Consider the following 15,367-nt stretch of genomic DNA (forward strand, 5'->3'; position numbering starts at 1 on the left):
AAATACAACTTATTTCTTTATTATCTTAGCATAAAAAGACATGCATTAGATATGAAGAATAAACAAAAAAAAATATTTTATATTTTATGATAGATATACTCTGTTTATTTTTATACAACAAATTTTAAAAATAAATTTACGTTTTAATATTTTTATATTCACCATTATAGAGCAACCTCTAAAATTTTTCTTCATAAAAAAAATAAAATAAAATTCTACCGAGTATAATACTAATTTGATTGATATAATTTTATTAAATAAAGATCGATTCTGTTAACATGTGTTTTAAAGATACATTTTAAAAGTATTATTAAAAATATTTTATTGAAGTTAATGAAAAAATAACTTTTCATATATTTTTAATATAGTAAATATATAAAAAAATTATTAAAATGTGCCTTCATAAGATAGGTAAATCCTTAGAATAACAACAAAAGCATTTCTTATGTAGAAATAAAAACTATTGATGGAACAACATGTCACTGATGACAAATTTTTTATCATTTAAACTAATTTATTATTTCAGTTATATTTATGTCGGGTTTACTTTTATAATAAGGAGTGGTTTTGGACTTTTGGTTCAACTTTAGCTTAGCCTTGAAAAGAAGGGACATATTTTGGATAATATTGACTTACACAAAAGTGTTATGTAAAACAAGGAATTCAAGGATCAATGTTCTATAAAGTCTTTTCTCATGACAATGAAATTTATAAGTGATTATATCAGCATGAAGTTATCGCAAATGAGAATTTCTTCAGAGTACCAATTAAAAAAGAAAAACGTATTTGTGATCAAGTATTAAAGGTTGGTTCATAGTCTGACTCTTTTTATTATTGGCGAATTAAAAACCTTTATCCTTTTTATATTTAATTCCAAAACGTCAAGCACTGTTTAGAATATATTTCTTTGCACCAAAATTATTACAAGATTAAAATAAAATAGAAGCCAAAGTTGAATTAACGATGTCCTTGCTTTTTGTTTTTGTTCTATTTTTCCTCCGTTGTATAAGATCTATTGGTATAGATGAATTCTTATTCTTTTTAATTTACTTTTTTATTTTATATTTTTACAATAAATACATTATTAATTTTAAAATTTCAATCAAAATATATTGAATTACTTTGTGTAAAATTTATTGTTATATTATTTCAAAAAAAAATTCTATTAATACTAATATAAATATCTTTTTTTCCCAAAAGCTAAAAAAATACCAACCCACAAAATTCCATTGCTATTCTTATAAGGAGGCTGCAAGAATTTAATTGTTTATTAGCTAGAAACTAATATATAATACATTATTACACTATATTCTATGATTAACATGAGCTCATATATATTATTAATATTTTTTTTCCTGAAATACACACCCATGCAACGAATCAATACACTAATAATTTTGTACTAAATTGAAAGGTAGTTATACTGACCCTTGTGAAATTTTAGACCGGCACTAATCTGTACATCACGACGTGGTTTGGATACGATGATTTTTTTAAAAAAAATCTAATTCGATCCAATTTCAAGCTGTTTGGATTGGATTGGATTTGCGATTTTATAAATTAAAAAAATTAAATATATATAACAAGTCTCAACATCAAATTTTAAGTAACTAGCAATGACATAACAAGTCTCAATAATATCTTGAAAAACTAACAATAACATAACAACAGAAATAAATTATAGGTTAGTTAAAATAAATAAATAAATAAATAAATAAATATATTTTTAACATGAAATATTTATTAAATAATAATAAAGATTTATATCCTCTAAATTTTGAATTTTACTTTACTCACCATTTATTTCATAAGTGGGATCAAGAAAAAATATGAGAAAGAAATTATTCAAGGTGAAAGATCACACTTTACCCTCTAAAGTGAAAATTCAAAAGTTAAGAGATCCAAATTCAAAATAATAATATTATAGCACATTGTGCGGTTTGGATTGGATTGAATTGGTTATGAAATAGATCCGAAATTCGATCCGATCCAATGATTTGCAAAAAATAGAATCCAACTAAATCTAAATTAATATAGTTTTAATCGATTTTCAATTTGGATTGGATTTGATGAGCGGTTTAATTTAGATCGGTTTAAATTTAAATATTCTTAGTTAAATTCAAATAAAATCTTTCATAGATAATAACCCATCTACTGAATCAATAAATTAGAAGAGATTTTATTATTAAGCAAATAAAAAATATATTAAAAAAGACGAAATACTTTTTAAAAATATTTTTAAAAAATTCAAATATGCTTATATAAACAATTTTAATTCAAAAAGAATCTTTCCGTCTTTTAAAATTAATTCTAAAAAAGTATTTTGTTTTTCAAAATTTATGATGAAGGGAATCTTTTAGTATTTATAAATTAAATTATATTTTTAAATTTATAATACAATTAAAAAAATAAATTTTAAAAAGAAATGTTCAAAAGATAATTTAATCTTTAATTATAAAGTTAGTCGCCAAAAAAAAAATCTTTAATTATAAAGTTAAAATTATACCCTAACCCCCACCTATTTCAATTTTCAGTCTCAGTTTCCCCTTTCTCCTCTAGCCTGAGCTCGAGCAGTGAAGGAATCCTCCGGTCAACCCCGCCGCCGGCAGCACCGGCAAGGATCCCGTCGAGCAAGGCGCGCCACAGTGTCTCCAACGCTTCTCAATCGCGCCGCCAGGTACTCCCCAGGGTCGTGTTGTTGGTTTCTTTTGCCTCTCCTCTCTTTCTCTCTCGACTGTCGCCGTTCTAGCCAGATAGGTACAAAACCTTGTTATTTTTCCTTATTTGCTAGTTAATTTCTCTGAAGTTCAAAGTTGATAATTTGATATAGCATTTGTTTAAAATTATTCTAATTTTAAGTAATTAGTTAGAAAGTGTAGCTGACTAAACCAACGCTTCAAATTCCGCAACCGCGATTTTCCTACAGGAAAATCCTTCGCTTTACTGCACCCTTCAACTGGGGCGATGTCTTTGTCAAAAGAAGCAGACCCAACATTGGGTTACCTCATGCGCAAGGACACGGAGGTGAAGCTTCCACGGCCAACGCGGGTCAAGAACAAGACACCTGCTCCGATTCAAATCACAGCGGAGCAGATTCTCCGGGAGGCTCGGGAGCGGCAAGAGGCTGAGATCCGCCCGCCAAAGCAGAAGATCGCCGGTGCCACTGAGCTTGGCGAGTACCGCCTCCGCAAGCGAAAAGAGTTTGAGGACTTAATTCGGCGTGTGAGACGGAACATTGGCGTGTGGATTAAGTATGCACAGTGGGAAGCGTCTCAGAAGGACTTCGAGAGAGCACGCTCCATTTGGGAGAGAGCACTGCAAGTTGACTACAAGAACCACGCCCTTTGGCTCAAGTATGCAGAGGTGGAGATGAAGAACAAGTTCATCAACCATGCGCGAAATGTGTGGGACCACGCTGTCACCCACTTACCGAGGATCGACCAGTTATGGTACAAGTATATACATATGGAGGAACTGCTTGGCAATGTTGCTGGTGCCAGACAGGTATTCTATGAGTGAATGAACTGAATTAAATTACTCACACATGGATTACAGTTTATATAGCATCACACTTTATATGTCTCTGATGCTACTGCTGCATAAGTTGAAACAATTAATAGCTAACGAATATTACTGATTATATGAAGACTAAGTAACATCACTTTTCACAATGGCAGGTTTTCGAGCGGTGGATGAAGTGGATGCCTGATCAGCAGGGATGGCTCTCTTACATCAAGTTTGAGCTTAGGTACAATGAAATTGAGCGAGCCAGGGGGATATTCGAGCGTTTTGTGCAGTGCCACCCTAGGGTTGGGGCATGGATTTGGTATGCCAAGTTCGAGATGAAGAATGGGGAGGTGGCAAAGGCTAGGAATGTTTATGAGAGAGCGGTGGTGAAGCTTGCTGATGATGAGGAAGCTGAGCAGCTGTTTGTTGCTTTTGCTGAGTTTGAGGAGAGATGTAAGGAGACTGCGCGTGCAAGGTGTATATATAAGTTTGCCCTTGATCATATCCCCAAGGGGAGGGCAGAAGACTTGTACCGTAAGCTTGTGGCATTTGAGAAGCAGTATGGTGACAGGGAAAGGATTGAGGATGCTATTGTCGGCAAAAGGAGGTTTCAGTATGAGGATGAAGTGAGGAAAAATCCGTTGAATTATGATTCATGGTTTGACTATATACGATTGGAGGAGAGTGTGGGCAATAAGGAAAGGATCAGGGAAGTGTATGAGAGAGCTATAGCCAATGTTCCTCCTGCAGAGGAGAAGCGATTCTGGCAGCGATACATCTATTTGTGGTTTGTTTGATTCGAATAACTTTATTCCTTAATATGTTTTTATTCGGGATTTTTACTTTTTTCATTTGCCCCCTAATATTTTCCATTCATCTGTGTTACTTAGGATTAATTATGCACTCTACGAAGAGCTTGATGCTGAAGATGTGGATCGAACAAGAGATGTATACAGGTTTGTGCCTTGTAGTACTGAAGTTCAGAAATTAATTTTGGAATTCTTCTAAATTTCAATATAATGTTCGCATCTGTTTGTGGCTATTGCTTCAATTTTTAAGTTCTTATAATAAAATAAAATTGCTCATAAATTTCGTAATTTTGGAATTAGTGAATAGGTGGACTCAAGTCTAAAGAGAACGTGTTACTTCAATTAGCATATGTACTGCATTTAAAGTATCTTATGTGCTTCGAGACACTGTAGGCTCAAAATAGATTCAATTTTGAACCCTATCAAATTGATTGGTTGGAGTCACCATGATAATTAGCTTTATGATATAGCATAACCTTGTCTAACATATAGTGATTTGATTTGGATAATGGTCATAGCACTGCAATTTCAATAATTATAAATGAATATCACAACATCTGTGGTATTGAAGCCAAACTCCAGTGTTGATCTTTTGTATTGTATATTGACACTGCTGCTCCTCTCCGTGGCTTTCTTTCGTATAGGGAGTGTCTCAACTTGATACCACACAGTAAGTTTTCATTTGCAAAGATATGGCTTCTAGCAGCCCAGTTTGAAATACGTCAGCTGAATCTCAAGGGTGCTCGACAGATATTAGGACATGCCATTGGAAAGGCTCCAAAAGACAAGGTAATATATATGTTGATGTAAATGCAATGATGTCTTTTTATTGAAGCATGGTTATCTTACACAGCCCTGCTCTCTGGACAACAGATTTTCAAGAAGTATATAGAGATAGAACTGCAGCTCGGTAACATAGATAGATGCAGGAAACTATATGAAAAGTATCTGGAGTGGTTGCCTGAAAATTGCTATGCTTGGAGCAAGTATGCAGAATTGGAGAGATCTTTATCTGAGACTGATCGAGCTAGAGCAATATTCGAGCTTGCAATCGCTCAACCAGCATTGGATATGCCTGAGCTATTGTGGAAGGTACATTTATTGCCTTGTACCAATCAATGCCTAACCGTTCTTGTTCCATCATTCTTTCATCATTTCTTTTCTCTTATGTATTATTTATGACATCTTATGTAATGCATAATTTTTCTAATATGCTATGTGCATTTTTGTGCTAACCTGTCTATCAATTTGTGATTTCAAAACAGGCATATATTGACTTTGAGACTGCAGAAGGTGAATTTGAGAGAGCAAGAGCGCTTTATGAAAGGCTTCTTAATAGAACAAAGCACTTGAAGGTATGGATAAGCTATGCGGAATTTGAGGCAACAGCAATAGATCAGAACAGTTTAGACTTGACAGAAGAAGAGCAAGAGAGGGAATGCCTTCAGCGTGCTAGAAGTATGTGATCCCGATGCTTTTGTTGTTTGATTATTCTTTGATCTGAATTGGAATGATATCCTGATTCACTCTACTTTTGTTTCGTGCTTAAATTAAATCAGGGGTATTTGAGGAAGCTCTTAACTACTTCAGATCGTTAGCTCCGGAACTGAAGGAGGAAAGGGCAATGCTATTGGAGAAATGGCTCAACATGGAGGCTGCTTCTGGGGAGCTTGGTGATGTTAGCTTAGTCCAGTCTAAGCTGCTGAAGAAGCTCAAAAAGAGAAGACAAGTTACTACTGAAGATGGCTCTGCCAGGTTTGTATTTTGTTACTGTCAATATTCTATTTTTGCCATTCTGGTTATAAAAGCCTTTACTAGATTTCATATTAACTCCTGTTCTTTTGATTTGGCAGAATTGGGGAATTCATCGACTATTTGTTCCCTGAAGAAATTCAGACGACTAATCTTAAGATCTTAGAAGTTGCATACCAGTGGAAGAAGCAAAAGTTGTCTTCTGGCAACAACTAACTATATTTTCATCTTTTGTCTTGTTTGTAACATGTATATATATGTTGGGGTGATTAGGGATGGCTTATTGTTAAAATACAATTATTGTGACTACAACTTAGCCCATTTACGTCTTTAGAACATTCATTGTTTTAATCCACAAAACCAAATTTTCTTGATTTCTACTTAATATACTAAAATTGAGTTTTTTTTCAACTAATGAAAGTGAAGTGCCAATTTTTTATAAGCTCTGTGGCCCTCCCAAATAAAAGTATTCTTTTTGGATATAATAATGACATTTATTAATATTTATCATTTTTTTTTTACTTTTATTTCTCACATTTAATAAAAATTTTGTTTCAATATTTTAGGTATTAATTATTGTTATTTAATTAACTTATTTTAGGTATTTAATTATTAAAATTTTAGGTATTAATTATACTCTAGTTACACGGTATTAAGATTGTGAACATGATCTCAATTTAATTTTGGACAATATCATAACCCCATATATATATATATATATATATATATATATATATATATATTTTGGGTATTAATTATACTTCGTTTACCGTGTCAAGATTGGCGACATAATTCCAATATAATTTTGGGCAATGGTGGGAGCAAATATATATGATGCTCAATTATGAGAGCAGATTTTAATTTTACATAAAATAATATAATAGATATAGTGTATAAATAAATTTACTTCAAAAATATAATTGCTCATAGTGTGATATTTTACTACAATAATATATATATATATATATTAACTTATTATATTTCTATCACATAACATATTCATTATTATATTTCAAATTTAGAGTTTTTATGATCTAACATTGTGGTGAAGAAATGACAAGTAAAAATGAATAAAAAAAATATAGGAACATTCCAAATGTAATTACCGCTAATCCTTTTTTCTTTAGTTTTCGAATATGTTATTTATTTTATTTATTTAGAATAATAACTAAATTTATTATAACTGTAGTACAATTATATTTCAACTATTAGTATTATTGATATTTTTTAAAAATGTTGATATATTATTAGTATATATAATAAGCAATAATGAATTTTTTCACATGTTTATCATTTAGAAAATTTATAATTTTGACATAGTTCTTATTCTATTTTTTTTCACACCTAATGGCTACTGTCTACTGTCTATGATCCTATCAATAGTATCACTTATAGTAGATTATACGAAGAAGAAGTATGGAAAATAAAGACAAGAATTATAAGGCTATAGAAAGTCCCATCCAAGTTTAACAAGAGTAAGACGACTTACATAGAAATAGTTCTAATAGATGATAAGATTAGTTAATTCTTTTACTAAATTTTTTCATGTAATGCTAAATTCAGTTTATAAATAGAGTTTAATTTTGAGGCACTGATAGTGAAAAGCGTTTTACTCAGTCCGTGCAATCACATCCGTTCTTTTGGATGACCATTCACGCAGTTAATGTGAAAGGTAGTTATTTTAACTGATGTGTCATTACGTAATTGAATGTACATGTAAAACTACTTTACACTCTCAGTGCATCAAAATTAAATTCTTATAAATATTTGTAATTTGTATTTTAAGTTAATTTTATAAGTATACCATTGTACAAGTCAAAGACAATTATTTTTAATAGCTTTGTGGATGCTAATTTTTTGATATTTAATTTATTTTGCAGTACGATAAAATTTGTAAATCTTGAAAAATTAATAAATAATTAATCAATAAATTAATTTTTAATAAAAAAATTAGAAATGTGAATTTTATGTTAAAATAAGATAAAGCTAAGTAAACAAAAATTTTGACACTAATTTCAAAGAATTTAGCCCAAAATTGGGCCGAACGGATCGAACCAATTAAACCGAGTCCAAACCGAACCTAAAGCCCAACACATAAAAAGCAAGAGATTCAGTTTCCTTCCCCAAAACATTTCATTTTCACGTTGGGGCTGAAGGAAAGGGAGAAGAACGAGGGTGAAGCTCGAAACCTTCAGTTCCACTTCAATCTCACGTAACTTTTCGCTCCGAGCTCCGATTGCCGCACCGTTTGCGGCCACACGTCCGTGGCATCGAGCTCTGCAAAGCCCAGTGATTAATTTGGTAAGAAACCTTCAGTTTGATTCTCAGCCTCTCTTTCTCCTAATTTTCGAAATTTATTAGAGTGATGTTGAGATTTTGGTTCTTTGATGTTATAGGGCCCGATTAGCTTGAGAAAAACATTCACTCTCGCTTATTTGGTGTTCAGGTAAGGTAAGAATCCTAGAACCCTAGCCATTCCTTGTTTTGATTATGTTGGGTATTGAATTTTGGTGTGTATGTGTGATATCTGTGTATTAGGCTTGTAAATGTGTATGTTGGAGCTTGCTTGATTACATTGGAGGCCTGTTGGAGTTTGGGAGACCTTGCCTTGGAGATTTTGTACCTTGAGAGTTGTATTTGGTGCCTTGGTGGTGTCTCGAAAAATATGTGGAAATCGACCAAGGTATGGTTTAGGTTTCATGTACATAATATATAATGTTCTGTGAAAACTTAGGCTAGTTGACTTTAAGATAGGAATGAATGTATGAACATGTAAATTGATTAGTACTTAATGATAAATGATGAGTTTTTGCTTAATTGTTGATGTTGGAGTTGGGTTGTTGAATGATGACTTATTGGTGCTTGTAAAGTAGGAAAAGGAACGAATATGAGTTTGTGGTGTATGTTGTGACTAAAGTCATGAGAAATAGGTATGATATTAGGAATATATTGATGTATAATTGATTGAAGCTGGTTGTGGATGACTTTGGTAAAATATATGTGACCCACGCCTATGCATGACCCGGTATTTGCGTACGCGTCCAGCTGGTCACGACGCGACCAACCCTTTCTAGTTGGGATTAATGCGTACACGAGCAGGGTAGCCCACGCGTACGCATGACCTAGCGAGGAGCCTCTCGACCTGCATCTGAAAATAACAACACAGTATGGGGGTGAGAATCGGAGGTTCTCAGCATGGTAAAGGTGCCACGCATATAATATATAAGGTCCTGGGAATGCCAGAGGCAATCCTAGAACTCCAACATACAGTTATAAAACTTAAACTCTACGCAGAAGCCATAAAAGAGGTAGGTAATCTAAAGGGTTCTAAACTTGCCTACTCTGGTCCTACCCTTAACACCAAACAAATCCCACCTTTCCTCCGTTCCTCCAACACTATAGTGATAAATCCCTTTTTTAGGGTTTATCTTGTATAGATTTTGAGGATTTATCAATGGTCTTTCACACTTATTCCTATGAAAATGCATGATTTTGTGTTTCTTTCCCGATTTTGCTTCATGGATGAAAACATGCTTCTTTTGCATTAAATTAGATATATTTCAATCCCCCTCTATCACCATTCGATGACGTGATCCGTGTGTTAAGTGATTTCAGAAGTTATAGGGCAAGGATAGCTTAGAAGAGAGGAGGAAAGCATGCATAAAGGGAAGGAGCATGGAAATTGGAGCTTTGGAGTTTCGAGCAGCGACGCGCACGCATGCCTTACGCTTACGCGTGGATGCGCACCATTGAGACCAGCGCGAAGAAGCCGAAGCTAGGAGCCGGCGCATTCATATGGCTGAGCCAGAACTCCAGGGACGCGCATGCGTGCTTTACGCTGGCGCGTGGATCACAAAAGCCCCAGGGATGCGTACGTGTGCTGTGCGCGTACGCGTCGATGGACGCACGTGATTTTTAAAGAGAAAATGTGACCAGCGATTTCAGGCAGTTACAGACCCTGTTTGGGCTAGAGTTTTGGCGGGAAAAGGCATAAGAAGACCAAGGATTGAAGGGATCTACATATTCACACATTAGACACATTTTCTAGATTTTTCTCTTAGTTAGTTACATTTTGTAGAGAGAGAAACTCCAACTTCTCTCTAGGATTTTGCTCTCTTCATCTCAATTTCTCTTGGATTTCTTTAGTGAGATAAATTGCTAATTCACTTTTACTTTGATTCAAGTTGTAGATCTACTTCTCCTATTCTCAATTAATGCTCTTTTGATTCATTCACTTTGGATCTTAGATTTGTGACTTTGTTACTTTGATTTTGGTTAATGGATTGAGGAATTTCATTCAATTGATTGATTGTTGTTAATTGCTTGGATTAGATAGCTTAAATTCCATTCCCTTTTCTTAATTCCATAATGTCTTCCACTATTGTTCACCAGTTGTTTGATGAAATGACAACCCTAGCTATGGAGTTGATTTCTCTTGCTTGGCTTAAGGGTTGAGTTGTTGGAGACACTTGAATAGTGACTATCAATTATTGATTATCAATTGAGAACTGCTAATTGACTTGTAGGGCACTAAAGCTAGGCTTCCCTAGGGTTAGACTAGGACTTGTGACTCAAGTTAGTTACTTTCACTTGACTTTGCTCCCTAATTAGAGGTTAACTAAGTGAAGCAAGGTTCAATTGTTATCACAATTGATGAAAGCTATAATGATGGAACTTCCAATACTCACTCTTGGCCAAGGCTTTTATCTTAATTGATTGTTGTTTCCTTTTGTTAGCTTGAGTTCTTACACCAAACTCTCAAAATCACAAAAGACTTCCTAACCAATGATGTACATTCTAAAGCAATTCCTAGGGAGGACGACTCGGGACTAATACTCTCGGTTATTAAATTTGGATTGTGTGTTGACATAATTTCTTTGTTTGATGAGGAATTGCGTGTCGGTTTAGACTATACTCACGATTGGATTTATTGCTAATTTCTATACCAGAATAAAATATCTTATCACATAGATTCAGCAGAGACAAGCAATCAAACAATAACACGCACAAGTAGGAAACAGATAGTACAAGTAACAAATACAACAAGTAGCATGGTATATACTCAATTAGGCAAATCCAGGTAATGCATAGCAAACAAACAAACAAATGCACATGATGTATGCCTGTCCTATGGTTGATGAGGCTCATTTGTCGGTTATCCAGCCAACCCGACAAGTCCGAAAACCTTAGACTGTCCCCCGTCACGCATCCCCATAAGTCTATGCATAGATTTCAGATTTATTCATCATTTATACAATCATTTATTCAAATTTCACTCAATGGAGGCTATCCATTCCCGGGAATTTATACGTGCCCAGTCACCCTTACGACGTAGGGTCAACAGAGTATCGAGTTTCAACCTAGAACACGTGGTAGCAAGCCACGGTTCTGTTACCCAGGGAAACTCGTATCTCAGATATCATCAATTCATAAGCCATTTAATGTTCATAATCATTATATAATCATTCATTAAAGCCATGGAATCATAACTTCATTTAATATCCACCTATTTTTCTTATAACTCCTCATGTTTTCGCTTTTCTTCATTTCCAAGTTACCTTACTTTCCTAGCTTCAACTAGCTAATGGACTTAGTACTGTACCTTATGCCAAAAAGGATGAAAATGGAGGTTTAGAAGTCAAGAATTTGGTTAAAAATACTGAAATCCAGTTTTCCAAGAAGCAGGGGACACGCGTGCGCGTGAGCCACGTGTACGCATGGTAGTATGAAAAGGTAGCACGCGCGCGCATTCCCTTACCATGCGTACGCGTGGTCATGCATGTTGGCTCATCACGTGCACGCATGGGATACTCGCGCATGTGCAGTTTAAAATACCATGCCACGCGTGCGCGTGGGCTATGCGTACGCGTGGGCGTACGTTGTTAAAAAAAACACAGTTCGCCCAGGAAGTTGCATAATGCCCAGAAATTTGCTTTACCCACCTGTATAACACATAATCCATACCTAAACTTCTGACGCTCATAACTTTTGCTACAAAATTCCGTTTTTCACAAAATTTATACCGTCCAAAAGCTTGTAAAATCATCTTTGAGTTGAAACAAATTCCACCTACAACCGAAATCTGAAGCTCCAGTTATGAGCCGCCAAAGTTTGGCCAAAAACCAAGTTTTTCAAAAAGACTTCAAACCTCATTTTCTTTTCAAAATCCATTCCTACTCAATCCAACATACCATAACCATCGATATAACTTGCCCTTAACCATAGCACAAAAATTCTTGCAACCTTAGCTCAATAACATCACATTTCAACCCAACTTTACAAGTTTTAGTCACAAACTAGCATATTACTCTACATACACATATTGTCACCATCATGAAACTCTTCAATCATCATCACAACATTATTCATTATGTCAATACCAACAAATCCAAATAAACACCACTCAATCTCAATCATATCATTACAATGCCATAATCATAAATCTTTCAACCATCATAATTATACTAGCATATATATATATAGTTCTCTAGCCTAAGTTTTCATAGAGCCTTACATATTAATTGCGCGAAACCTAAACCATAGCTTGGCCGATCACCACGTTTGGTCCAAGGCAGCCACACTAGTCACACACACAGCCCCTCAAGTTTTAGAAATCAACCAAAACCAAAGCCTTTGCACCAATCTTCCACCAAGCCTCCAAATGTCCACAATTCAATTCCAATGCATATATATATATATATATATATATATATATATATATATATATATATATATATATATATACATACTTAATTCACACCTAATACACATGTATACTTTAAATTCAGATTTCACATAATAAATTCGAGATTTGGCTAAGGTTTAGGTGATCCTTACTGCACCCACGCACACAACAACTCAAACCCGATAAGCTCCGCAAGCTAAATCGAACCTAAAATACCAAATTGGGCAAAATCTCACCACAAGGACTCAATTTCACAAATAGAAAGGAGGTAGAGAATCTGAAATGAAATTGAGGCTTACCCATGAACTTGATCCAATAGAAACATAGAGCTCGACACGCTGGATGCGTGGCCGCGAACGGTGCGGCGATCGGAGCTCGAACGGAGAAGTTACGGTGTTTGGAAATTGAAACAAGGGTTTCGTACCCTTCTCTTCTTCTCCCTGCGTCTAACGCTACTTCTGTTGTGTTCTTAGAGAAGAAAATGAGCTTTAGCTCATTTATATGCTGGGCCGGTTGGGCCCACGGGCCCGATTCGGGTCTGGTTGAACCAATTCGGTCCGTTCGGTCCAATCCTGGCTCGATTTCTTTGAAATTGGTGTCAAATTCTCGTTTTGATGAGCTCTATCCTAATTTAGTATAAAATTCAAATTTTTAATTTTCTTTATTAAAATTTAATTTATTGACTAATTATTCGCTAATTATACGGGGTTTACATCTAGTATCAGCAGCAACAGTAGTAGTAATGGTAGTAGTCTTAATAATAGTGGTCCTTGCCTTCACTCTTGAATAGTCTTTTTAGAGGGTTAGCTCTTTTATTTATTTAATAATATAGAATGGTTCCTAGTCTAGGGTGGCTCTTGTGAGCCGGGACTTGTAAGCATAATTGTTAGAGTATGTACATAATATAGTAAGCAATTAAGTATGAACTTGTGTTTTGTGATGAATTAAGCCTCCGGACGTTTCATGTATTATATGAGTATGCTATGCTATGCTTTTCCATTTCTTGTATTAACTGCTTGATTTACACTTATTCCGATATACGCGACTAGATACACGATTCTCGACTAGTGGTGCAGAAATTTATAACCCACAAACTAACCGGCAAGTGCACCGGGTCGTATCAAGTAATACCTCAGGTGAGTGAGGGTCGATCCCACGAGGATTGATGGACTAAGCAACAATGGTTAAATGATTTATTTAGTTAGGCAAGCAGAAAAGAGTGTTTTGGTGTTCAAAGAGCATTAAACAGTAACTCAGAATATCAGAAGACAGGCAAATAAATAAGTTGGAAATAACAATATGAAGAAGGCAGTTAAGGTTTCAGAGTTGTCTATTTTCTGGATTGAATTTTCTTATTAATTTATTTTAATCATGCAAGATTTAATTCATGGCAAACCATATGTGACTAGACCCTAATTCCTTAGACTTTCTAGTTTCCTCTAATTCTCATCAACCACCAATTCCTTGGTCAATTTTATTCCAATTAGAGGGTGAAGTTCAAATTCCAGTTTATATGCCACAAAAATCCTAATTACCCAAATATAAGAGGATTATATGTCACGTATCCCATTAAGTCCAGATAATTAGAAATTTAGGAGAAATTGTTTTCAAGCTGTTGTTCAAGTAAAGAGCTTTTCCAAGTTATACAAGAACTCAGTTAGAACATGGGTCATACTTCCGTTCCACCCAAATTCATAAAATAAAGAACGAAAACAATTCTTAAATTATAAATCAGTACATGAATTAAAATAGAAAAAGCAATAGAATCAATCCATACAATAGACAGAGCTCCTAACCTTAACAGTGGAGGTTTAGTTGCTCATGATTCAGAGAAGAAAACTAGGATTGTAAATTGGGCTGAGGTGGAATGAAAAGTTAACTAATGTTGGATCTCCCTTTAGGGAAGTTCCTTTTCCTTTTTTTATTTAATCCTAATTAATTTAAAAATCAAATTTCTAAAACTAAAATAATATCTTTTCCTATTTTTAAGATAAAAATAAAGTTTAAATCAGAATTAATTAAATAATCAGCAAGTCTTCAATTGACGGATGGGGACCACTTGCTTTGTAGGGTCCATGCTTAACTTGAGAAGTAACGGGAATTGTTCCCCTGAGTCCTCCATTCTGAAGCCTCTAATCTGTGTTTTCTGGGCCGAAAACTGGGTCAAAAACAGCCCAGAAATTGCCCCCAGTGTTTTCTACATTTTCTGCACGTGGCGTATGTCACGCGTACGCGTCAGGTATGCGCATGCGTCGCCGTGAAATTACATTTTTCACGCGTACGCGTCAGGTACGCGCACACGTCGCTCCTCACTGTCATCTTCTTTAATTCTTGTGCTGCAGAAACTCCATCAAATCGAGCCGAACGCTACCTAAAATAAACAGAATTGCACAAGACTCAAAGTAGCATCCATAGTGGCTAAAAGATAATTAATTCTTTATTAAACTAAACAAATTAAATGCAAATTCATTAGAAAAAGATAGGAAAGATGCTCACGCATCACAACACCAAACTTGAATTGTTGCTTGTCCTCAAGCAACCAAAACTAATATAGGCTTAGGATGTGAATTTGCATGAGAATGAGAGTTCGATTAAGCTCATGTCTCTTCTTATA

General features: G+C 34.7%; 1 protein-coding gene across 4 annotated transcripts; it reads left to right on the forward strand.

Annotated features, from left to right (window-relative positions):
* The first annotated feature begins 2,502 nt into the window (after window positions 1-2,502).
* LOC130961362 (uncharacterized) lies at window positions 2,503-6,448 on the forward strand. 4 transcript variants are annotated; one of them, XM_057887206.1, is made up of 9 exons: window positions 2,503-2,757; window positions 2,927-3,504; window positions 3,678-4,294; window positions 4,398-4,463; window positions 4,961-5,105; window positions 5,190-5,408; window positions 5,582-5,774; window positions 5,876-6,071; window positions 6,170-6,448. In XM_057887206.1, exons 2-9 carry the CDS (start codon window positions 2,965-2,967, stop codon window positions 6,282-6,284), a joined length of 2,091 nt encoding a protein of 696 aa, XP_057743189.1. In that variant the 5' UTR covers window positions 2,503-2,757; window positions 2,927-2,964; the 3' UTR covers window positions 6,285-6,448. The 4 variants fall into 4 exon arrangements, 3 of the variants coding, with proteins under 3 accessions (XP_057743189.1, XP_057743190.1, XP_057743191.1); XM_057887207.1 differs by having other exon boundaries at window positions 2,524-2,757; window positions 2,871-3,504; XM_057887208.1 differs by having other exon boundaries at window positions 2,524-2,677.
* Window positions 6,449-15,367: the final 8,919 nt, after the last annotated feature.

Source organism: Arachis stenosperma, chromosome 2, assembly GCF_014773155.1.
Source record: "Arachis stenosperma cultivar V10309 chromosome 2, arast.V10309.gnm1.PFL2, whole genome shotgun sequence".
In the NCBI taxonomy this organism is placed as follows: Eukaryota; Viridiplantae; Streptophyta; class Magnoliopsida; order Fabales; family Fabaceae; genus Arachis; species Arachis stenosperma.